Source organism: Pagrus major, chromosome 20 (genome assembly GCF_040436345.1).
Source record: "Pagrus major chromosome 20, Pma_NU_1.0".
NCBI lineage: Eukaryota > Metazoa > Chordata > Actinopteri > Spariformes > Sparidae > Pagrus > Pagrus major.
The window spans coordinates 4,606,370-4,630,086 of record NC_133234.1 but is presented as its reverse complement, the minus strand read 5'-3'; the positions used below and the strand labels follow the sequence as shown (position 1 = coordinate 4,630,086).

General features: G+C 42.6%; 2 protein-coding genes across 3 annotated transcripts in view; one reads left to right on the top strand and one right to left on the bottom strand.

Moving 5' to 3' along the window:
* Window positions 1-13,607: 13,607 nt before the first annotated feature.
* LOC141015328 (uncharacterized) lies at window positions 13,608-21,118 on the bottom strand. 2 transcript variants are annotated; one of them, XM_073489334.1, is made up of 2 exons: window positions 20,311-21,118; window positions 13,608-13,821 (listed from the first exon to the last, which is right to left on the bottom strand). In XM_073489334.1, the coding sequence occupies exons 1-2, from the start codon at window positions 20,893-20,895 to the stop codon at window positions 13,798-13,800; spliced, it is 609 nt and encodes a 202-aa protein (XP_073345435.1). In that variant the 5' UTR covers window positions 20,896-21,118; the 3' UTR covers window positions 13,608-13,797. The 2 variants fall into 2 exon arrangements, with proteins under 2 accessions (XP_073345435.1, XP_073345434.1); XM_073489333.1 differs by having other exon boundaries at window positions 20,322-21,118.
* The window catches only part of LOC141015329 (uncharacterized), a 48,063-nt gene continuing 45,149 nt past the window's right edge, over window positions 20,804-23,717 (top strand). The window contains exons 1-2 of the mRNA XM_073489335.1: window positions 20,804-20,881; window positions 21,542-21,689. Of these exons, the coding sequence (XP_073345436.1) occupies window positions 20,858-20,881; window positions 21,542-21,689 (172 nt within the window). The 5' untranslated portion in view covers window positions 20,804-20,857. The remainder of the gene's footprint in view (window positions 20,882-21,541; window positions 21,690-23,717) is intronic.

Below are 23,717 nucleotides of genomic sequence, written 5' to 3'. Positions count from 1 at the left end.
ATTGTTGAATTTCCTCTACTCTTCAACAGAGCTTGATAAAGAGCTGAGATCGCTCTACCCTTCTTCCCATTATGTGCATCAAGCCATTACCTTAATTACCCCGTTTTGCTGAGTAGCCTTATCTATTTTTATTTCCCTCAGACAGTAGTCCCTCACTTGTAGGTATCTAAAATAGTCGCCTCTTTCCAATCCAAACCTATATTTTATTTTTTTAGAACTTTTTATTTAAACATTTTAATCATTTTACATAACATTTCACATAACATTTCCTGACATATGACTTCATATAACAAAATTAAGTTACAGGCAGTATAGCAGTATGAATAATAGTAACAATACCCATAACAATGACAGGCAGAGGAGCAATATATCCTAAGACAGTGGCTAAGCAAGTTTTTCCAAAGAGAAATTAGATAGGCTTCTCTTCCCAACAGTATTCCATCACATCATCCCATCTGTCAAACACCCAGGTACCTTGAAATACCAGTCCATCTTTGCACAAAAGTGTCCATAGTCAGCTGCAGACTTGCCGTCATTTGCTCCATCATGTATACATTTTTCAGTCTCTGGATCCATTGACCTATGGTTGGCGGTTTTACATCTCTCCAGTTTACTGTGATCATTTTCTTCGGTACTAATAAAAGAATCCGCAGTATATATCACTTGTCTGTATATATATAGGTATATACGTAGGTCTTTGGGTATGGCTCCCAACAAAAACAACATCGGTCTAGAGTAACGTCCATCTCCAAAATAGTATCAATTTCCTTTTTAACATTAACCCAAAATCCTTGTATTACTGGACAATCCCAGAAAATGTGTGTGGTGTCTCCAATATTTCCGCATTTTCGCCAACATAATGCCACATTGGGGTTTTTCACATATGAAGAGGTGACAAAGGGAGTATTAAAAAATCTGATCTTCACCTTCCAGTCAAATTCTTTCCACAGTTGGCTACTAATTCCCTTATGACAGCCTGTCCATATGTCCATCCATGTAGAATCTTCTATTATAACATTCAGTTCTAGTTCCCATTTTTCCTTGATGTAATCCGTGTTTTGTGAAGTGCTAGTTGTTAACCTTTTATATATATTAGATATGTGTTTTTTCGTTGGGAAATGCCTCTCTAGAACACTAATAAAGTACTCTTCTATTTCATTTGGGTTTTTGCTGACCATTTCCCTTTCCTTATGGTATGTAATATAATGTCTTATCTGGAGGTACCTATACAAATCCTTTGATGGGAGGTCAAATTGTTCTTGAAGTTGAGAGAATGATTCAAATTCCACCCACAATCCCACAATCCCACACGGAAGGTGGGAATTCTATATTTCCTACTATCAACATGGCCCTTGAGATCAACTCCAGTCCCCTGAGCATTTTTTTTTACTGTTGTCCAGACTTTTAAAGTGTGTTTTATCCATTCGTTCTTTATTTTGATTTTATTGACTGACTTTGTATCAAAAAATGGTAGTACTGATAAGGGAATGCCTCTAACCGAATCCCACTCTATCTGAGTCCATATTGTCTCCCGATCATTTCCGATCCATGCCATTATTGCATTTATTTGAGCAGCCCAGTAATATTTTTTAAGGTTTGGTAGACCTAGACCTCCCTTGTCTTTGGGTAGATGAAGGGATTTTAGTCTTATCCTCGGTCTCTTCCTTTGCCAAATAAATGTTGAGATTAGTTTATCTAACATGTTTAAAGTGGAAGCAGGTACTCTTACAGGAAGGGATTGAAACAGAAAAAGAAGTCTTGGTAATAGATTCATTTTTACCATCTCCACTCTACCAAACAAAGACAGGGGAAGGACTTCCCAACGTGTCACATCATTTTTTATTTGTTTAATTAATTTGTTATAATTTGCCTCGAACAATTGAATAGGGTTAGGTGTAATAATAATTCCCAGATACCTAAATGCTTGTTTGGACCAGCAAAAAGAGACATTGTTATTTAATTGTGTAGGCCAGGTACCTAAGATCATCATGGCTTGTGATTTATTTTCATTAATTTTGTATCCAGACACTGACCCATATTCATTTCATTTCCATTTCATAAGTGCGGGGATGGAAGGAAGTGGATTCTTCACAAAGAGTAAAATATCGTCTGCGAACAGACTTAACTTATGAATTGAGCCCCCTTCATCCGCTATCCCTTGAATTTGTGTATTTTGGCATATCGCCTCTGCCAAAAGCTCAATACTAAGAGCAAATAGGATGGGCGACAGTGAATCCCCCTGTCTCACACCCCGCTCGATCCTGAAAAAGGTAGAACAGTGACCATTAACTCTAACTTTGGAGCTGGGCTTTTTATATAATAGGTTTATCCAAGCCACAAATTCCTTCCTGAAGCCCATTTCTATCAGTGTCTGCCTCAGAAATACCCAGTCAACTCAATCAAATGCCTTCTCGGCGTCTATCTTTATTTCTCCAATTGTGCCTATCACCATAACGTACCAAGCTTCATCGTCTTGAAAGATTTTCTCATTGTTGTAGTACACAGATTTATTAAACCCCTCTCTTCTTCTTCCTCCCACACGATGCACTATAAATCTGATCCACCCACTCTCTCTTCAGTTTTAAATGCTCAGTCTCTGACAAGTGTGTTTCCTGAATTAGAGTAACAGAACAATGCAACTTCTTTAATTGTCCTAAGATTTTTTTTTTCTTTTGATCAGATTATTAATACCTCTTATATTGTAATTTATGAAATTCAACTCAGCCATGATCTCCGTATAATCTTATGATATAGCTCCCTACCTGTTTACACTTGGATATCGGAATGAGTCTAATCACTAACAAAACAGTGCCTGTAGCATGTGTCAGGAAAAACAAAAAACAAAGAACACAAGCTGGACCTTCCACCTCATCAATCTGACACAGTAGCTGAACTGTAACTGCGTCGGATCCCCGGTGATGTTGGGGCAGAGAGATGTGACCTACCCTTTCTGTGGGAAAAAGCACACACAGTGCAAGTGCGACCAATATTACACAAACATGTAAAAAAGGTCCAGATGAGTGTATTCCACTCATATGCTCAAGCATAGCCTCCTTCTGGACTATCTAACAACTAACCTGATTATGTGACAACAATATACATTTGAATTTCTTTGATTTCTGTAAGGGTGTCAATGCACAGCTGTACGCGGATGACACAGTCATTTTCCTCCCCATGAAAAACACAGCACAGGCTGCTCAAACACTCACGACAGCAATGGCTCATGTTCAGGTCTGGCTCACTGATTCATGTCTTTCCTTAAACGTTAAAAAAAGTGTCTGTATGATGTTTGCTAAAAGGCCGCCAAATATTGTCCATTCTGGTGTCTTTCTGGGAGGGGAGGAGCTTGCTTTGGTGAGCGAGTTCAGATACCTGGGAGTCATCCTGGACTCGACACTGTCCTTCAAGAAACACATCAAAAAAGTATCCAACTGGCAACCTGGCAAACTTCAGACAGATCAGGAATTCACTAACAAGCAGTACAGCTTTGATGTTTTTACACTGTATGATCCTATCACATATAGATTACTGTTTAACAAGCTGGTCCCTGGCATCTACAACAGCCCTCAAACCAATAGAATCCCTCTATAAAAATCCCTCTATCCCTCCATGCCTGCCTTATGATTGTATCCTTTACTGCTGCATCTAGAAATCTCACTATAATCGATCTTAGAGTGGCTGTAGCATCTTTAGGTTTGGCCACCAGTGAGCGATGTGCCCTTTCAATCTTAATGTCCAAGTCTGGTGGTAATTTAAGTTCCTTCTGGAGCAGGTCTTTAATAAATCCAGCCATATCTTTCCCTTCACTGCCTTCCGGGATTTGAAAGATCCTGATATTATTTCTTCTCAACCTGTTTTGGAGGTTGTCACATTTCGCCTTGAGGTCGATAACACGGTGCAGCAGGTATCTCAGTGCCCTGCGGTAGCGCATCTCCGCATCCTCGGTTGCACCAATTCTCTCCTTCAATCTTCCCATTCTCTCTTCATGTTCCGCCAGCTGGTCCTTTATGTCCAAAACAGTTTGATCCACAAGGCCGAGGGCCAATTTAGTGTGGTTGTGTCCGTCTTGATTGTCTTTTCGGAGTTTCTTCAACTCCTCCAGTACCAATGAGTCTGACTGACACGTGTTGCTTCTAGCCTTGTTTGTGCTAGTTGGGCTCGGTTGATTTGGCTTATTAACCTCTTTTACTCGTGAGGGATCAGGTTTGTCCTGTCTCCTTTGACCAGCGGAGGAACTCATTTTTCGTGAATATATCTTTTAAGTTTCAGCATCAAAATACTGTAGTTGTCACTTTTATCTTTAATTTTGTCCAGCGGAGCTTGGCTACTAGACTGCAAGCGTGTCCATGACATCACAGGAAGTCCCAAACCTATATTTTAGATACTGAAAACTCTGCATTTCTCTCTTGTCTACCATTGTACTTCTTGCTGTGATCAACTTTGGGCCCACCTCTTGAAACCTTGATCATCTTTTCCTGGCAGAAAGTTATTATCATATATTCACCATCTCAAAACCTTTGTCTCTTTTTTTCTAATTTGAACCGCCTTATTACTGTGTTCCATATATTTAAAGCGAATTTAGTAATTGGGTCTATTAAACTTTGTTGTGTCCTAAATAGTTCTTTATCCCCTACTAGGTGTTGAATCTGGTAGTTCTCCCCCTTCATTTCGATGCCTTTCCATTTGGCTATATAGTCCTTATTACACCAACATGCCACAGCTCTGATCTGTGCTGCATAATAATAGTCCTTAAAACTCGGCACTGCCATTCCTCCTCCCTCCTTAGGTAACTGTAATGTTACAAGTTTAATCCTGGGTCGTCCCCCCCCATATGAACCTGGAGATCCATTTGTCCCAATCCATAAATTGGCTTTGTGGCACATGTATGGGTAAAAATTGATATAGGTACAGTAGTCTTGGCATTATATTCATTTTAACTATTTTGATCCTCGAACTGAAGTCCAGGGTCTGTATTGACCACTGCCCCCTTAAGTCCCCCTTAATGTTCTGATTAATCTGTGTGTAATTTGCATTATGTATTTTGTCTATTTCTTTTGTGATGTTCACCCCTAAGTATTTAATCTTATCCATATCCCATCAAAGTTTGTATTCGTCTCTGATTCTTGTTGTCGGCGTGTAGTTTAGAGCTAAAATCTGTGTCTTCGTCACGTTAAGTTTATACCCTGAATAGTGTCCGTGTTCCTCCAGTAAGTCCATTAGTATTGGAAAGCTTGCGTCTGGATGTCCTATATATGCTATCACGTCGTCCGCAAATAAACCCAATTTGTGTTCTGCACCTTCTACCACCACCCCCCTGATATTCTGATTCTGCCTAATTGCCTGAGCCAATGGTTCAATAAAGATATCAAAGAGTGTTGGAGATAGACAACACCCCTGTCTAGTTGACCTTTCTACCTTAATCCAATTTGTCAGACTCCCATTGACCTTCACTCTTGCTGTTGGTTCATGATACAATGTCTTTATACATTTGATAGAAATTTCATTAAAGCCAAACTTCCCTAAACATTATACAAAAAGGTCCAACTCACACTATCAAATGCCTTTTCAGCGTCCATGCACACTAAAATGCCCCCCCCCCCTTTTGTATTGCCTCCACTATATGTATTGTTTTCCTTACATTATCTTGTGCCTGCCTTCCTCTGATAAAGCCAGTCTGACCCTCGTCTATAATATCAGACATGAATGTCTCGAATCTTTTTGAAATTATTGAGGTATAGATCTCACGGTCTGTTACGCTCGACCTAGGGAGCCGAGCCCAACATAAATAACCAACACGGTGTAAGTTCAGAGAGACAAAACAATTTATTAATCACACGGTAGGCAGAAAAAGTGCAATTATGTACAGTGAATAGGTGCAATTTATACGAGTGATGAAGCGTGGCTTCAGGGTGAGCTCTGGCCTAAAACAACAAACAAAACACAGATCTAAACTCTGGAGTCCGAAACTATCTAAGCCCTATAGAAAAGAAAAGAAACAAAAAGACAAGTGCTGAACCTAGCTCCCTAACCTAATCAAAAACAGGAGAAAACTGAAGTAAAGACAAATGCAGCTCACCCCTACTGCTTACCTAAGCTCAAACACTCTTGCTCTGGTTTTACCCAGAGCACACGCACACTCACAAACATTCTCGCACTCATGCTAACAAACACACTCTAACGGAGGCAAAAACAATATTTCAAAGCAAAATTCTCTAATCTCGGCAGATGTGTTCACAGGTAGCGATCCACCCCATCCTCTGGCAGCACTGGCTCTTGTAGTTCCCCCTTCTTGTAGCAGCCAATCCCTCGCTGCCACGCCAGGGATGCGGATCCAATGAGGCGCGGGAGCCACACGATCGTAGGAGAAAAACAGGAGTTTTCACTCTGCCAAAGAAAACACACACACTCTAATACGAAAAGACGGCGGGAGCCGTAACATGGTCAACGTTAAGTATGGATATTGGCCTGAAGCTGCTGCACAGTTCTTTATCTTTACCTTCTTTAGGGATTATAGTTATGATGGCTTCTTTCCAAGATGGGGGTGTTTTTCCCTCCTTCATAGTGTATTTAAGTGAAGCTAACAGTAAGGGGCTTAATTCCTGTCTAAATATCTTATAAGTGGGAACCCATCACTAATTTGATTTACTGTTCTTAGTTCTATATCTAGTTTCTCTTTCTACTGGTTAGATTCACTGTTAAGTATATTGCACTATGGTCGGACAAGTCTGTAACCCCTATCCTACAGTTTTCTACTTTGCGTTTGTCCAAGTTGTCATAAAAAAATAGTCAATCCTTGAATAAGTCGAATGTGGATATGAATAATGTGTATAGTCTAGTTCCGTCCGTTGTAAGTTCATGTATCTAGAGATGTGCGTCCTAGTTTTCCTTGTAATCGTCATGTCTAAGTCGTAGTTTAGTACCACATTAAAGTCCCCCCTGCAGATTAGAGTTCCCTCCATTTCCAGAGCTATAATATCAAACAGTATCTCAAAGAATGTCTTCTCGCTGTCCGGTGGTGCATACACATTAATTAGTGTTACCATTTGTCCTTTCATTTCCCCCTTCACCACCACATACCTCCTCTCTCTATCATAAATTTCTTTGTTTATTTCAAATTTCACAGAGTTTCTAATTAGTGTAGCCACCCCTCTCCTATTACTTTGCTTAAATGACCTATGGAATGTATTACTGTATCCATGTCTCTTCAGTTTTTCATGTTCTTGTGTTACATTTACATTTAGGGCATTTAGCAGACGCTTTTGTCCAAAGCGACTTACAATAAGTACATTTGTCACAAGAAAGAAACCACGTAATATCACCGTCGATAAAGTGGAAAAGAAAAGAGAAACAATTTTCAAGCCTTCATCTGAGCAAAGTAGCTGCTATTTATCAAGGATTCTGTAAGTACAAAAGTGCTATGAGGAAATTGCTAAGGGTAAGAACTTACAAGTGCGTATAAATTTTTTTATTTTTTTTTTGTGTGTGTGTGTGTGTGGGGGGGGGGGGGGGGGGGGGTGTTAGGAGGGAGCCATGCTATGTGGGGTCGAGGTGAAGTCTGAACAAGTGAGTCCTGAGTCTTTTGCGGAAGATGGCAAGCAATTCTGCTGTCCTGACATTGGTCGGGAGTTCGTTCCACCACTGGGGTGCCAGAACAGAGAAGAGTCGCGATTTTGCTGAGTGGCCTTTGTTTGCTCTCAGCAAAGTGGTGGAGGGGGGTCACATGGGAGAATTTGGGTAGATTGAAAACAAGGCGCGCTGCAGTGTTCTGGATACATTGCAAGGGTTTAGTCGCAGAGGCTGGGAGTCTGGCCAAGAGAGAGTTGCAGTAGTCCAGGCGGGAAATGACCAGCGATTGGACCAGGAGTTGTGTTGCGTCCTTTGTGAGGAAAGACCGGATCCTGCGGATGTTGTAGAGGGCAAATCTGCAGGATTGGGCCACCATGGTGATGTTGGAGGTGCAGGATAGTCCGTCGTCGAGGATCACACCCAGGTTTCTCGCAGTCGATGAAGGCGATACCGTGATGTTCTCGACAGTGACTGCCAGGTCCATGTGAGGGCAGTGTTTCCCCGGGATGAAGAGGAGTTGAGTTTTACTGAGGTTGAGTTTGAGATGATGCGTAGTTGTCCAAGCGGAGATGTCTGCCAGACATTCCAAGATGCGTGTGGCAATGTGAGTATTAGAGGATGGGGGAAAGGAGAGGAACAGTTGGGTGTCGCCAGCATAACAGTGGTAACAGAATCCATGTGATGTGATTGCAGTGCCCAGTGATCTAGTGTATAATGAAAACAGAAGCGGCCCGAGTACTGAGCCTTGAGGGACGCCAGTTTCCAGGGAGCAGGGTTTGGACAAAGAGCCATTCCACGTGACCTGAAAGGTGCGATTTGTCAGGTATGATGCGAACCAGGTTAGAGCAGAGTCAGCAATGCCAAGTTCAGCCAGAGTGGAGAGGAGGATTTGGTGGTTGACTGTGTCAAACGCAGAGGATAAGTCGAGGAGGATGAGGACTGACAAGTGGGATGAGGCTCTGGAGGGGGGGGAGGTGTGGGAGGGGTGAGGAGCGAAGAGAATATGGAGAATAGTTTCCTTGGGTTGGAGGCAGAGGAGTTGATCTTTGACAGGTAGAAGGCAGATTTGGCTTCATACCATTAACATTTAACGACACCATTTTGATACCCCTATATTGCATCATATTTCCCCTCAGAGCATCTTTCTGTCCCCCCGCATGTCACAGAACACAATCAGTGATATAATAGCAACCGCTAAGCTAAAAAAACAAATATTACTTGGTCTCCCAAGGTGTTAGGGGGTTTTACGCTTGTCCCCCTTTTCCCTGCTGGTGGGTGGGGGGTGAAGCCTCTCCTAGTAAAAGGGCCCCCCATAGTGGTGGAGATCTCCTCAACAGGTGATCTCCCAAGCTCACTATAATTGTCCAACATTCAAACTAAACTCCAGAGCTCCCAGCCTGGACTTTGTGTACATTTTCCATTTAGTCTTTAAACCCTCTGCCTTTAAATTTGTGCCACAAGTGGTCCCATGTGTCCTTCCACTTATAATCTAACACATGAACACTTCATTAATGAGAAGAAGAAGAAAGAAGAAAAAATACTGCACATATATCACATTCGCCAAGTTTTAAAAAAAATCCTTGCTCTACAAAATTGAGGTAACTTAAAATACCATACCAAGTTCGTTTCTTACTTACTGACTGCGGTGGTCCAAAAGGTCGATCAGGGAACAAAATGCTGTATTCAAAAACGAATAGGCTGTGTGTCTGTGCTCTGTTCTTTTCGGGTCCCCGTGGTTCTTCACCTCCTCTCCTCCCTCTCTCCTTTCACTCTCCTTCGTGTCTCGCTGTCGTCTCCTCACTCTTATCTCCCGTCTCCGACTTTATTCCGCTTGCGCGCAGCCTCCAGTCTCTGCAGCAGTGTAGGACTCTCCTCTCCCTGGTGTGGTACCTGCCATCCTCTCTGTCGCATGGCCTTTGTCGCGTCCTGAGCACTGTTGTACACTTTGATTCCATCAGTCCAGTGAACCCTCAGTGTGCCCATTGGTGATTGAAAATTTTCTTTAGCCCCGCGTATTTCCGACATTTAGCAGCCACCTCTGCAGCGTAGTCATGATAAAAAAACACTCTCCGTCCCTCCACTTCCACTGACTTTTGCCAGGCTGTCTTGAGGACATTTTCCTTGACTTCAAACCTCAAGAAGCTGACAATAGTCGCTCTGGGGGGCTTGTTTGGTTGTGGTTTTGGTGCTAATGCTCTGTGCGCCTTTTGGATCTCCAGTTTAATATCATATGACATGCCCAGCTCTTTGTGGATTAGCTTGTCCATGTATTCGATAACCGAGTCTCCTTCTACCCACTCCTTCAGCCCCCACATTCAGATATTATTAGGGCCCGAGCGCTTGTCAGTGTGAGGACCTATTGTATTTGTAAGGATTATTTTTCTTCCTCCCAAACGATCGCATATTTTGCGGCCTGAACATACCCCAAAACTCACCAAACTCGGAACATACGTCACATCTGGTGAAAAAATTGATAATTCAACATGATTGGGGGTGGGTGTTGCCAGGGGACTCCATAGCGCCACCTAACGTAAAAAAATGTGTGCGCAAATCATTTTTGATCGTCATGACAAATTTACAGGAGTCATAGGTCTAATCGATGTAGCCACAATTTCATTTTGTTGGAATTTTTGCTGCAACAGGAAGTCGGCCATCTTGAATGGCGTGTGGTGATTTTCATTTTTCCGACACTGTTTAGAGGACTTTAGGATGTTCGCAGACTCACCAAATTTGACACCTAGGTTCAAACTCATGAGTATGTTAGTTTGATGCCACAACTGCCCTCAGGTGCGGCACGACAGCTCAGTAGCACCCCCTAATCCCATTTGGTACATACAGACAAACTCCTACAAACACCAAATTTGGCAGGTCCATCGCCAGTCATGAACATTGATATCTGATGTGGGTCTTGGCCTTTTAAGTGCAAAGATGACACCACAGCGCCCCCACGAGGATTGAAAAGGGCGCTTAAGCTTGAAGCCCCGCCTCCTACATGAACAAAATTCGGTATGCATAAGTATCATGACCAGACGCACAAAACAAGAATAAACACCCATACCCTCAGTCCAACAGGAAGTCCGCCATTTTGATTCGAAGTTGAGATTTCACTGCCTTTTGACCCATTTCCTGCCTCATACTTTAACGAACTCGTACTACAGATTTAACACCACAGACTTCACATTCACTCAGTATCATCGTCAGACCTTGAAGATGAAAAGTTATCAAAGCTTTTTGGTGGGCGTGGCAGTGCGGTCAATTTCAATCCTTTACCATGAAGCACAAAGTCCTTAAAACTTCAACATACAATTTCCCATCTACACCAAATTGGTCACACATGTAGAGGGGTTCGGCCTGAATACGTCTATGCATCAATACTGTGTTAAGTGATAAAGATGGCTCTTCAAAATTCAGAACGTCACCACTTTCTCCCATTTCAAACCCATTTCCATGCCTCGTACTTTAAAGAACTCCTCTTACAGATTTAACACCACTTCACATTTGCTCAGGATCATCCTCAGACTTTGAAAATGAAAAGTTATCAAAAGCTTTTGCCTCCGTTACACCTGGTGGGCGTGGCAGTGCGGTCAATTTCAATCCCTCGCCATAAGCAGGAAGTCCTTATAACTTCAATATACATTTTCCCTTCTACACCAAATTGCTCATACATGTAGAAGGGTTCGCCCTGAATACATCTATGCATCAATACTGTGTCATATCTATAGCGCCCTCTAATGCCAGGTCATGTAAACAACAACTTTCTCTGATTTTCATGAAATTTGCAGGACTCATAGGTCTCATCGATTTAGACAGGAATTAATTTTGTGGAATTTCTCGACCCAACAGGAAGTCAGCCGTCTTGGATTGCGTGCGGCCATTTTCTTTTTTTAAACATACTTTTTCCCCACCTACACCAAATTCGTCACACATGTAGAGCATTTAACCCTCAATACTTCTATGCATCAATACTGTGTCACATCCATAGCATTACCCACTGGACACAGGAAGTCACTGAAAATTTCACTGTTGTGTTTTGGGTCACACGTATCCCATTTAGGTAGGAACCTTTCCACAGGCAACAGGCAAGCACACATCTGGCCGCGCGCCCTCCGACGGCACCACGGCCCAACGTACGTGGGTTGAGGGCCCGTTCATCACTGCTTGCAGTTTTCATTTCTTCTTGATCTCCCTTCTAAGTCAGATACCTTATCTCAGAGTTTGCTTTATTGTTCCAGCGAAGCTGTAAGTATTTCCTGCACCTCGGTACTCCACTCCTCCACCTCAACGGTGTGCTCCTCCAGCATCTCAATGTCCGTATATCCGTGTCCACAGTCTCGAATTTTCTGTTCACAGCCTCTAGAAAGCTGTCCAGCCCTTGCTTCATCTCCTCTCCGAGTTTGTCCACATATTCTCTCAGTTGTCCAACATTTTCTTGAACTCCTTTCAGATTGTCCTCTATTTGCTTTCCAATTTTATCTAATTTAGCGTCCACGCTGTGCTGGCTCATCTTGATCTAAGCCAGCCTGCAGGCTAGCTTGCCACACTAGCAATCTAGCTAGGTTGCTCGGTGTCGCTACCTAACAATGTGTTAGCCGAGAGCACCTGTTCGTGTTCCGCTTTGACCTGCATCTTTCCTAGCTGTTTTTCAACTCTTGTCTTTCTTCTCTCTTCCTTTCATGCTTTGTGCTTTGTGACCTACTCTTCCCACTTCGAGTTGTACTTATGGGGTTTCTTTCGTCCTTTTTTCTTATTTGGCCAGGAGCCATGGACGTCGGAACTATTTTCTGAGAGGGGGGGCGGGATTTTTGTTGGGAGGGGCGGGGGAAGCACGCACACTTATCAATTATTAAGGATTTGATTTGAAGTTATTTTATAATAGCATGCAGTTATAAGAGAACTAGAATGGATGAACACGGCATCTTTATTATTAAGAAAATTAAACTTTGATAACTAAATCAAGCAATTTAAGGAACATAACAGCATTATTTGTACCCTTGAATGAAAAAAAGAAAAGTCTGCACTCCTGACTCAGGGCTTTCATGCATTTCCAAAAGTGGACTTTCTCTCAGTTGACCTACTGATGAAGATTTTAAGCAGGGTCGAGATGCCGCTTTCATCCATAAGGTCACTGTGAGCGTTCATAATGGCCAAATGTGCGTCATGGTGTTGCGTAGCCAGGTTTTCAGCCTGTGCAAGGCTGAGAAATAGCGCTCGGATGCCGCGACAAATATGGGCAGGGCCAGACAGAGCTTAATGAGCTTCTCCACTTCCGACAGCATGGAGCGGGTTTGGGGCTGCAAGGTTTGCAGGATGGACACAACATCCTGGATGGTGCTAACTTTTCGTCCCCTACACACATCCCTCAGTATGTCCAGCTCAAGGCTTAGCCACTCTCGTGGAACGGGGGTCAGTTCCAGGGAACCCACATCCACTCGTTTCCTCTGAGCTGCCTCAAGAACTGCCTGCTCTCACCCTGCAGCCATGCGGAGTCCCTCTTGATCAAAACGCCGCTCCACCTCTGAGCGCACCAGGTCCAGGGCCTCAAACACTTCTCTCTTCCACAGGTTTGGATATTCTGCAGTATTAAATATAACATCAATTAAACAACTTCTCTATCCAACCAATAGTTTCCATATGGGCTGCCTAATTAGGCTGGGTCAAACTTCTATTTTCCCATTTAAAGCTATGGTCTACGATCTGAGAAAGATTTGAAAAAAGCATCCCTCCCACACACACACCCCTACCCTCTGTGCTCCTTAATCCCTCCCCTCCGAGCTCGTATCGCTCTCCCCTCGTAGCCTCCCGCGACACACCCCCTCCCGCAACAAGCAACAAGAGCAACAGGCCTTGATAAATATGTGCCTCCAACAAAAATCACCTGCATTGCTGCTGTTATGGTAATGTAACATAACACCATTCATCATCTAATGCTGTTATGTTGCTGTTTTATATTTTCTGTTTACTTTAAGGGTCTTACATGAGTGACGTTTATTTTGAGTATGTCACAGCTGGCGCTAGGCCATGACAAAAAGAGAGACGCACCGTTTCAAAGGAACGACAAAAGATGTTTATTTAACATAACCATACGGATAAATCAGGCAACTTGATAACATGAGATATGAAAGTCAGTAACATCAGTAGTGTAGGATGGGCATGCGTGGTGAGTGTAGGGTGTGTAGGTGTTGTAAGGTGCATAAAAAGGAACAATAGAGTAATGAAGGTAAGGCTGCCGCATCACCCGGGGAGACAGGCGTCCACCTGGGAGGAGAGAGAGACACACAATGAATGAGAAACTGCTTAAATAGTAAATCAGATCACCGGGCCCAGGTGTCTTCAGTTACCAGATTGCCAGGCTGGCCCAGCCCACTGCCAACCAGCAACCAACTCCAGACCCAACTGGCAAACACCAACAGGGGTCGCCACAAGTAGATCAAGAAAAATAATTCTTAAATGTAGCCCTAGACTACATACAATAATATACAGAAACATGTTGAGAGAATGTTAGCATTAACCCTTGGTGCTGGTTATATCTAACAAGGCGCCAGCTAATTAGAGTTTTAATGTTGACTATATGATAACACAACAAAGTCTGTATTAAGTGTGAAGTAGTTTTGATGAGCAGTTCCAGACTTCAGGGTAATACCACCAGTAAATGGTGATCAGAATGTTGCCAGTTTGAAGAAGTACCAGTGTAGGAAGCTAAGTAATGTACTGCTGCGGACAGGGGCAGCAGCAAAACATGTTCTAGCTAGCTAAAAAAATCTATGTCATAAGCATATGCTATATGTAGAATTTTTTCATCATTTTACCTTGTGCCAGACAGCCCATTCCAATGGGAAACTAACGCAACGTCTGTGAGTGGCACAATTGGTTAGTTAAAACACCAAAGTCACACAAGAACACGTGCCGGCTTTTTTCTGGTATCAGTAGTAGATGAGTAGGAGATGGCAGATGAATATATTAACGTCTACAATGTCCACTGGGAAATATGCCAATTAAAGAATTAATATGCTGGCTGGTGAAACCTGGCTGCCGACCTTGTTTAATATAAACATATTTTAACTTATAATTTTGCATAATGACTAAAATCTTTATCTCAGCATGAATGTCATTTGTATGAGTTTTATTTGCAAAGGGTTTTTGAGGAAACTTTTTCTTTTTAACTGTTTTTTTCTTCTCTTTTATGTGGTATGGATCTTTAGGTGGTGTGTGCCTGGAGAAACATGCCAATACCTCTACTTTGACGAAGAAGGTCGGAGTGGAACACATAAGGAAACAGGTACTAAAGGAAATTAGTCAACCAGATGAAGTTGACCTGTTGGTAACTTACACTGCACCAGTGGTGTGGAGTTAAAGCTACTGATCTCAAGTCAAGTCCAGACAGTTTTATTTATATAGCACAAAACCATAATCACATTTCCTCAGTAGTTCCTCAGTCCTTAGAACCTCGATTTGAGTAAGGATAAACTCCCCAGGAAAAAAAAACCCTTGTAGCAAGAAAAAAGGAAGAAACCTTATGAAGAGCCACGGAGGAGGGATCCCTCTCCTAGAACAGAACAACAACATTATAATAACTTTATTTATATAGCACATAATATAAAAGTGAGTTTTAAGAAGAGATTTAAAAGAGGATACTGAGTTTGCCTGCCTGAGATCTCCAGGCAGGGAGTTCCATAGCCGAGGGGCCCGAACAGCAAAGGCCCGGTCACCTTTAGTGACAAGTCGAGATTTTGGAACCATTAGGAGTAGGGCTGCACGATAAATCGAATTTTCATCGTCATCGCGATATGAACATGTGCGATAAACACATCGCAAAAGACTGCCTGACATGCGATGAATAAGAAAAATCATTTTGTTTACATGCGCCATGAGCATGCTAACATTTAGCCTATCAGACGGAGCCCTGTTTACAAAGGCCAATCAGATGAAGCCCCAGCTAGCCGTTAGCTACCCTGACAAAATTAATCGGCATCAGTTTGGTGGTGATTGCCAGGTGATGATGGCTGAGGGAGGAGAAAAAGCGATGAAAATGGTCGACGAAGGCCTTGTGGTGAAAAGAAACAGCACTTCTGCTATATGAACTTATTTTGGATTCAGGAGAGACGACGTTGTAACGTGGGAAGGTGATGGTCCACTTTAGTGCGGTTGCTCCGGTTACTCAAGAGACGGCAGGCAACATGTGGGGGTTTCCGCACGGCACTTTTATTCATAACACTGACCGCACCATGCCAGGTCTCTACGGCACTAATGTTACAGGCATACATGCAAACGAACACAGGCCGAGGTTCTTCTACCAACACTTCACAAAATAAAAAGGGAAGTCTTCGCTCTGTTAGCGGTATCCTTTCTCATGAGGAGCGGAAGTACACCTGCTCTTCTTCATCGTACAGGTTACATTACCCACTAAACAAAAGAGGCGCCACCTAGTGCCGCTACATTAAATAACTGACTGTTACAGCGTGTTACAATGACAGGTACTGTGTGAGCACATCAGCACATCTGGGAATGTGGTAACAACCTAACAAAGTTAACATGCTGGTTTTCTTGGCCAAGAACTTGTGTTAAGGGAATAACTAAGGTTGTAACTTGCCCTAACGGGTAGATATTTTTTCCTGGTTTTATTTTCTCTTGATTTAGTGGGCTGGCCCTTCTCTATTTCAGTTTTGTCCCTCATACTATAGATCTCTGCACCTTGTTAGGCAGAGTCAAGGGCCTTGATGATTGTGATGACAGACATTACAGTTAATTTAAAGTGCCATGTTTAATTTATATTTATTTAATTATTTAAGTTGTTTCCCCCTGGATGTTTTATTTATTTCAACTCTGCATGGTAAGAGATGTTTTGGTTGAGTTTACAAGAAAATAGTTTAAAGGGAGCAGGGGAAATTAAACTTTAATTTCATATAGTTATAATGTCTTATTTAAATTAATGTTCTGCTTAATTGGTTGGGTATTCATGTGCAGTTTGTTCAATAAAAGCATGTTCGAAATAATTTATTTCATTCTTTATTCAGTGGACATTGACTATTCAATGTTTGGGGTCTATGTTAGCAGTGTACCTATTAATGCGGAAACATTATTATTAACTGTATAGTTAATAATATGCAAACTTCAATATTTGTTTATTTATCGCAAGTTATATCGTCATCGCAATATTGAACAGTGTTATCGCACATCGCAGATTTTCCTCATATCGTGCAGGCCTAATTAGGAGGGCCCTGCTGGAGGATCTCAGGCGGCGATCAGGCTCATAAGGAGTCAGCAGATCATAAATATAGGCAGGACCTTGACCATTCAAGGCTTTAAAAACAAGCAGTTAAATCTTAAAATCAATTCTAAAACTCACAGGTAACCAGTGAAGGGCAGCAAGGATTGGTGTAATGTGGTCACATCTCTTAGTACGTGTTAAAAACCTAGCAGCAGCATTTTGTATCAGCTGCAGTCGTTGGATGTTTCGCCTGCTGATACCGGAATAAAGTGCGTTGCAGTAGTCCAGTCTGGAGGAGATAAAAGCATGGATAACCTTTTCTAAGTCTGCAGAGGACAAGAATGACCTGATCTTCGTTAGCTGTCTCAGTTGGGCAAAGCAGGACTGCACCACTTTAGTCACCTGAGTATCAAAAGATAACTCTGAGTCAAAGATGACACCGAGATTGCGGGCCTCTTTTCGACCATTGTTAGATAAGGCACCCAGACTAGAGGAGAGATTGGTAATGCTACTAGTGTTGGGGCCAGAGGGGCTTATTATAACAATGTCTGATTTGGAGTCATTCAACTGCAGAAAATTTGCCGACATCCAATTTTTTATCTCAGCAAGGCAGGACAAAATACAAGAAACATCAGTTTTACCAGGCTGTAGTGGGACATACAACTGCGTATCATCTGCATAGCAATGAAAATCAATATTATGTCTACGCATGATTTGCCCCAGGGGTAACATGTAAACAGTGAAAAGGAGGGGACCCAAAATAGACCCCTGAGGGACCCCACAGAAGAGAGGAGCACAAGAAGAGGAGGCTTCTCCACACATTACAGAGAAAGACCTGTTGGACAAATAGGAGATGAACCAATCCAGAGCCACATCACTGATACCAACATAATTCTTCAGACGGCTGATTAGGACATTATGGTCCACTGTATCAAAAGCTGAGCTCAGGTCAAGGAGAATTAATATTGAATACAGGCCTGTGTCTGCTGCAAGCAGTAAGTCATTGGCAACCTTGACCAGTGCAGTCTCAGTGCTGTGAAGGGAGCGGAAACCAGATTGAAATTTTTCAAAGATATGATTGTTGTTCATAAAAGAAATCAGTTGAGTAGAGACAATTTTTTCTAAAATCTTGGATAAATAAGGCAGCTTTGAAATTGGTCTAAAATTACTTAAAATAGAGGGATCTAGAGAGGGTTTCTTTAAAAGAGGGTAAACAGTGGCATGTTTAAAATAGGAGGGGAAAGTACCAGTAGACAATGAGCTGTTAATAATGGCCAAGATGTCTGGACCAACCGTCTGAAATACAGCTTTTAAAAACCAAGTGGGAATGCAGTCTGAAAGGCAGGTGGATGATTTTGAAAGTGCAATAGTACATTCCAGGGTAGACAGAGAGATTTCACTGAAGTGGGTTAACGTTGAAAGTGGGCAGGAGTCAACTACCAAGTCTCTGGAATCATTGTTAAAATGCTGCCGGATCTCCACTATTTTGTTTAAAAAGTGATTAAGAAATTCTTCACTTTTGTCTGGGGAGGATTCAACTGGCTGGCTGGGAGGGGGACCAACCACAGAATTAATAGTTTTAAAAATAATTCTGGGATTATGACCCTGTTTGGAAATCAACTCAGAAAAATAGTTGTTTCTTGCTTCTCTGATTGAACACTGATAATGGAACATAAGCTCTTTTAGAGAAGCAAGGGAGACACTGAGTTGATCCTTTTTCCATTTTCTCTCTGCCATCCTGCATCGTCTCTTTAAAATCTTTAGTTCTTCGTTTAGCCATGGCTGAGAATGAGGTTTCAGCTTTTTAAGTCTGACTGGAGCTATAGAGTTTAAGATGTTTGTGCAAGAGCTGTTAAAACCACTGACAAGTTCATCTACGGTGAGGCCATGTTGTCACCTGTATTAAGAACCGTGCTTGAGGACATAAAAGCTTGGCTGAAACGAGGAACAGACAGTGAATTTAGGGGGCGGGAGTGAATCAGTGTGGGGGGTTTGGGGTCAGGAGAGAGGAGCGGAACCTGGAAAAGCACTGCCTTGTGATCGGAGACGGCAAAATCAACCAAGTTCACTTCATCCACACAGAAACCATGGGCGAGCACAAGGTCAAGTGTGTGCCCTTTGTCATGGCTGGGCTGCTTCACATATTGGGTCAAACTAAAAGAATCTAAAAGTTTCATAAAATCAGAGGTAAACGAGGAGGAAGAAGGGCAACAGACATGGATATTAAAATCACCAAGAATGAGAACTCTGTCATATTGTAACATGATGACTGATAAAAGGTCTGAAAATTCCTGAATAAAACCAGAAATGAGCTTAGGGGGTCGGTAAATTAAAACACATAAAATAGGCAATTTATTCTTTAAAATAAAGGTAAGACTCTCAAAAGTAGAGAAGCAGCCAAGCGGGACTTGACAACAGTTAAAATCATTTCTGTGAATTACAGCAAGGCCCCCCCCTCGGCCTGTCATTCTCGGCTGGTGGAAAAATAAATAATCTGGGGGGGAAGACTCAATGAGAGGGGCACATTCATCAGGATTAATCCAGGACTCTGTGATGATAAAAAAGTCAATATTGTTTGACATGATAAAATCCTGGCAGATAAAAGACTTATTTGCAAGGGACCTTACATTGAGTAAGCAGAAATTAGCTGATTTAAAAGCAGGGGTTAAAGAAGTGGTTTTAACTGTGATGAGGTTGTTTCTGTGTGGACTTTGAGTGGAAGATGGTAGTGCACACTGCCTTTCAGTGATCCTAACAGGAATCCTAACAGGAATAAGTGACTTGATAAAACAATCACCACCATCACCACCAGCACCAGCACCAGGGCTGACAGAGGATTTAACATGGGTGAGAGAGTCAATGGAGGAGACAGATCCAGCACCAGCTTGACCCGCACTGTCAGGGACAGGGTTATGGGATGCCAGGTGAGGACACTGGGCAGGGTCTAGCTGGGGAAAGTGTCAATTTAGACTGAACGCAGTGAAGTTGATGAGATTGTGAATCAACCTGCTGGTGCCCATCCTATTTAAATGTAACCCATCACTTTTAAACAGGTCCTGTTCAGTCCAGAAATAGTCAAAGTTGCTAATGAAGCCTAGTCCAGTGGCAGTTGTGAAGTTCTGCATCCATGTATGCAGGCTAAAAAGGCGACTAAAACGCTCTGAGCTTTTGGTCATAGTAGGAATTGGGCCAGACAAAATACAACATTTTCCGAGGCTCTCAACTGTATTTACCAAAGACTCAAGTTCATAGTAGAGTTTTGTGGATTGTCTAGACATGACATCATTAGTTCCTGTATGCAGAAATACATAGTGAACGGAAGGGTGGAGCTCAAGGAGGACAGGTGTCAGCTCTGTGAAATCTGCTGTTTTACCACCGGAAAGACAGTAAGTAATGGCGCCTGGGAGTTCAACATTTCTAATGATAGAGTCACCAATTACGAGAATTTCAGGAGGTCTATCCATACAGCCTTTGTTATGGATTGTTATTTTGGATGAGAGAGAAGACAGGATAGTGGCAGATGTATCATCGTTTGCTACCTTCGAGTCACCTGTGCTGATGACGTCATCGCCGGCCTCAGGAGTGACCAGTCCCTCTGATTGGAGAGACGATCGCAGCGGGTCCAGCTGCGCAATTAGATGAGTACGTTCAGAGCTGGAGATCGTAGGAGGAGGAGAAGAGCGTCTGGGACGTTTACTTTGCGAAGTCAACGGACTCGTCGGTGGGGTGCGACGTTTCCTGTTGAGGGAGCGGACCGGGACTTGATGCCCCGGGGGGAGCTGTGAGCATGTGGCCGCAAGCTCAGTTAGCCTCTCAAGAGGGGTGAAGAAGTTGTGCAGCGGGACAGGGTCGAGGTCATCATCCTCGGGAGTAAACAGAGGGAGAGAGACCCGTTTCCCCTTCCTCACAACGGACGCCCAGGAGGGAGAGTGAGGTTCAAATGGCCCAGGAACATCCTCAGCCGGTAGACATTCAGAGCTGCAGGGAGCACCCTGCTGCAGCGCGTCCACCCGGGAAAGGAGAAGGGCCTGCCGCTGGAGGACATCATCCAGGAGGCTCTCGATTGAGTGTAGTTCGGACCTCAGGATGGACAGCTCAACATCCGCTGGGGTAAGTGGAGGCATGCCACACGGGCCCAAGGTTGGGCCCGGTGAAGTAACTGGGTATTCGGTAAGCTAGGTGGATGTTAGCTGACAGCGATTTTCCCACGCTGTCAAACGCGGAAACGCGGAAGATCGTGCTGTTGGCAAGTATTTTGCCGAAATATGGTCTTCTTGCAAGTGATATGAAATTTTCACAGTAAGGCAACACTTCGCACCATTGTTGCAGGACACGGCTCAAAGAGACCTGCTCATGTTGTTGTTACTGCTGCTGCTCTCACTTCCGCACTCACTTCCGCACCACGTGATAGGAAAGGTGTCTGCTGGTAACATTGCAGTATTCAATAACAAAATATCTGATACGAGTAGATTATATAAAAAGATAAGTTAAGTATGTGGATCCAGAAAGATGACTTAGCAGGCTGAGGCATTGCGAAGTGGTGTCAAATGTGGGCAAGATAATTGCCTTGAATATCAGTACCCCAGCAAAAATGGTAGTTTCAGCAGTTTATGTAAGAAAATGGGAATATTTTGTGTAAGCTGCTGCAGCAACTCAGTTCCTTCAAGTTTCATCTCCTTTTCTTTCCAGAATGTACCGCTCCAAGAGGAGAATCCCTATTTACAGCAGCAGCAGGCCTCAGGTCTGATGTCAAGTGTTTTTTTTGAAAAGGTGCAGTGGGCTAAAAGCAACCCTCCTCTCCTGCATACCAGGCTAAAGCAGGCAGCGTTCTGTATCGCACGTTTAAGCAAAGAGAAACAGCAGCTGATAGAGATGGTCAACCGCCTCCGTGGCCAGAACAGCACTGCTGGACTAACAGGTACACTAACAGACACACTCACCAGCACACAGACTACATTTAAGAACATTTGGTGTTATTAGCATCATGTATAATTAAAGGGACAGTATCTGAGGTACAGTAACTGTACACTGCACACTGTACACTGTGCACAACTCATCTGTTGGGCTTATGGTGCAGTTGATCAACAGTAATCACCAAGTTAATTGGCAAGGTAATTATCCAGAAACCATGAGCAGAACCACGAGAGGAGGCTGTAGCACAATGTAAGTTCCATAGTAATGGTAGTGGTAATATGATGATGATTATGTTTATTATTATTACTGGAGATAATCAGTGATAAAAGTAATAATGGTGGTGGTAGTAGTAGTAGTAATAATAATAATAATAATAATAACAATTAATTAGTGATAAAAAGTGATTATAATTGTAGCAGCTGGTGTTAAGCAGGAACAAGGGTGCAGTAGGTGGCTTGCTGTCATACATCCAAACAGCTCTAGAGGCAAAAATGTCTGCAGAAAGCGATAGGAGAGAGATGAAAAGGCAAAAAACTATGGGAGGCAGAAGATGTTGAGTTACTAACGTGCATGAATGGGATAATCATGTGTACAGATGGAGAGGGTGAGGAGAGTGGAACTCATGGAAAATTCCTAACCATTCAGTTGCATGTTGCTAGCTAACTTCTGGGAGAGAGTCAGAGAGTGAGGAAGGAAGTCAACAAAATGTAAATATACATAACGCAAATAAAACTTCAAAACATTACCTTGTATGTAAACATTTTTTCCCAAGAAGTGCTTTCACCAAGGCACACCTTTAACTATAGGGCACACTTCTTTCCACACAGGCAGGAGGCCACTAACCATGTGAATGACTTAACTCATGGTGCAAAAATGTCTTTTACCACAACACTAACAGTAATCTATTCTATCTATAAAATATTTGTGAAGAACATCAACACTAATTACTGCATAGCAGGTAACATTTGTGCTGATTTAGAACACATTTAAACACATTTAAACACAGTCTACTTTGGCTTATGGTGACAAATGCTTCATCTCAAAGCATGCTAGGAAACACAACCCACCCACTCCCAAAACGCTTTAATTGATATTCTTTTAATATATGTACATATACAAATATTACTATTAGTATTCCATAAATGTTTTAAGGAGCTAAATGATAAATCCTGATCTAAGATAGCTCTAAGATTCCTTATGGTTGTGCTGGACACCAGGGCAATGCCATCAAGAATAACTTAATCTTTCGATAATGTGTTTTGGAGGTGTGTCAGGCCAACTACAAAAACTTCAATTTTGGTTTCTTCTGGCTTGATTCATGTATGTAAAATCCTCCAGTTAACTGTTGTTATGTAGGAAGTCACACAACTGATGGGCTCTTGGAGAGAAAGAGAACGTTTGATCTGTAGATGGCTAAAACCCCTGGATTGGTTGTCTCTAACTGCTGGCCCCTCCGTCCACTGTGCTGCTCCTGGCCTCGCTGCTACATGGAGTACATTATTATGTTAATAATGGAAATTAAAAACTATATTTTTAGAAATATTGCACTTTCTTGTACTTGGCCCTCCTATGAGATGACAATATCAGCAGTGGCCCCAAGCTAATTTGAGTGTGAGAACCCCGACTTAAATGAAGCTACACCACTGTCAGATCGACATGTAGGAATTTTTGCGTGTAGGATTATCAACAACCACACGTGTGAGCTCTGAGTTTCAGAGACATTGTGGGTCGTTGACCCATCCGGCCTTCATGTGGGTTGCTAGGGCTAGGTGAGTCCAGGTGTGAATGGTTGTTAAGCTGCCTGAGGAGGGAACTCAGTACTGCATTGTAGGTGGGTGATAAGTAATGTCGTAGGCCACCTCCTCTGTTCAAAGATGGTGGTTCCAGTTTAACATAGATGGATTCTTTTACTCCTCTTTCAAACGATCTGTCTTATCTGGCCAAGATGTTTACATTGTTATCTTCAATGATTTTTCTCATTTTGCTGCTATTTACAATTACCCTGACACAAATTCAAGATGCACTACGTGCC

What these genes read in the sequence shown, in the direction of transcription:
- LOC141015328 (XM_073489333.1), bottom strand. Translation starts at nt 20,895, where the DNA reads ATGCCTCCACTTACCCCAGCGGATGTTGAGCTGTCCATCCTGAGGTCC. An exon ending in CGATGACGTCATCAGCACAG is followed by an intron (nt 13,822 to 20,321) that starts GTGACTCGAAGG and finishes CTCTCCTCCCAG; the next exon opens with GTGGACGCCTGTCTCCCCGG.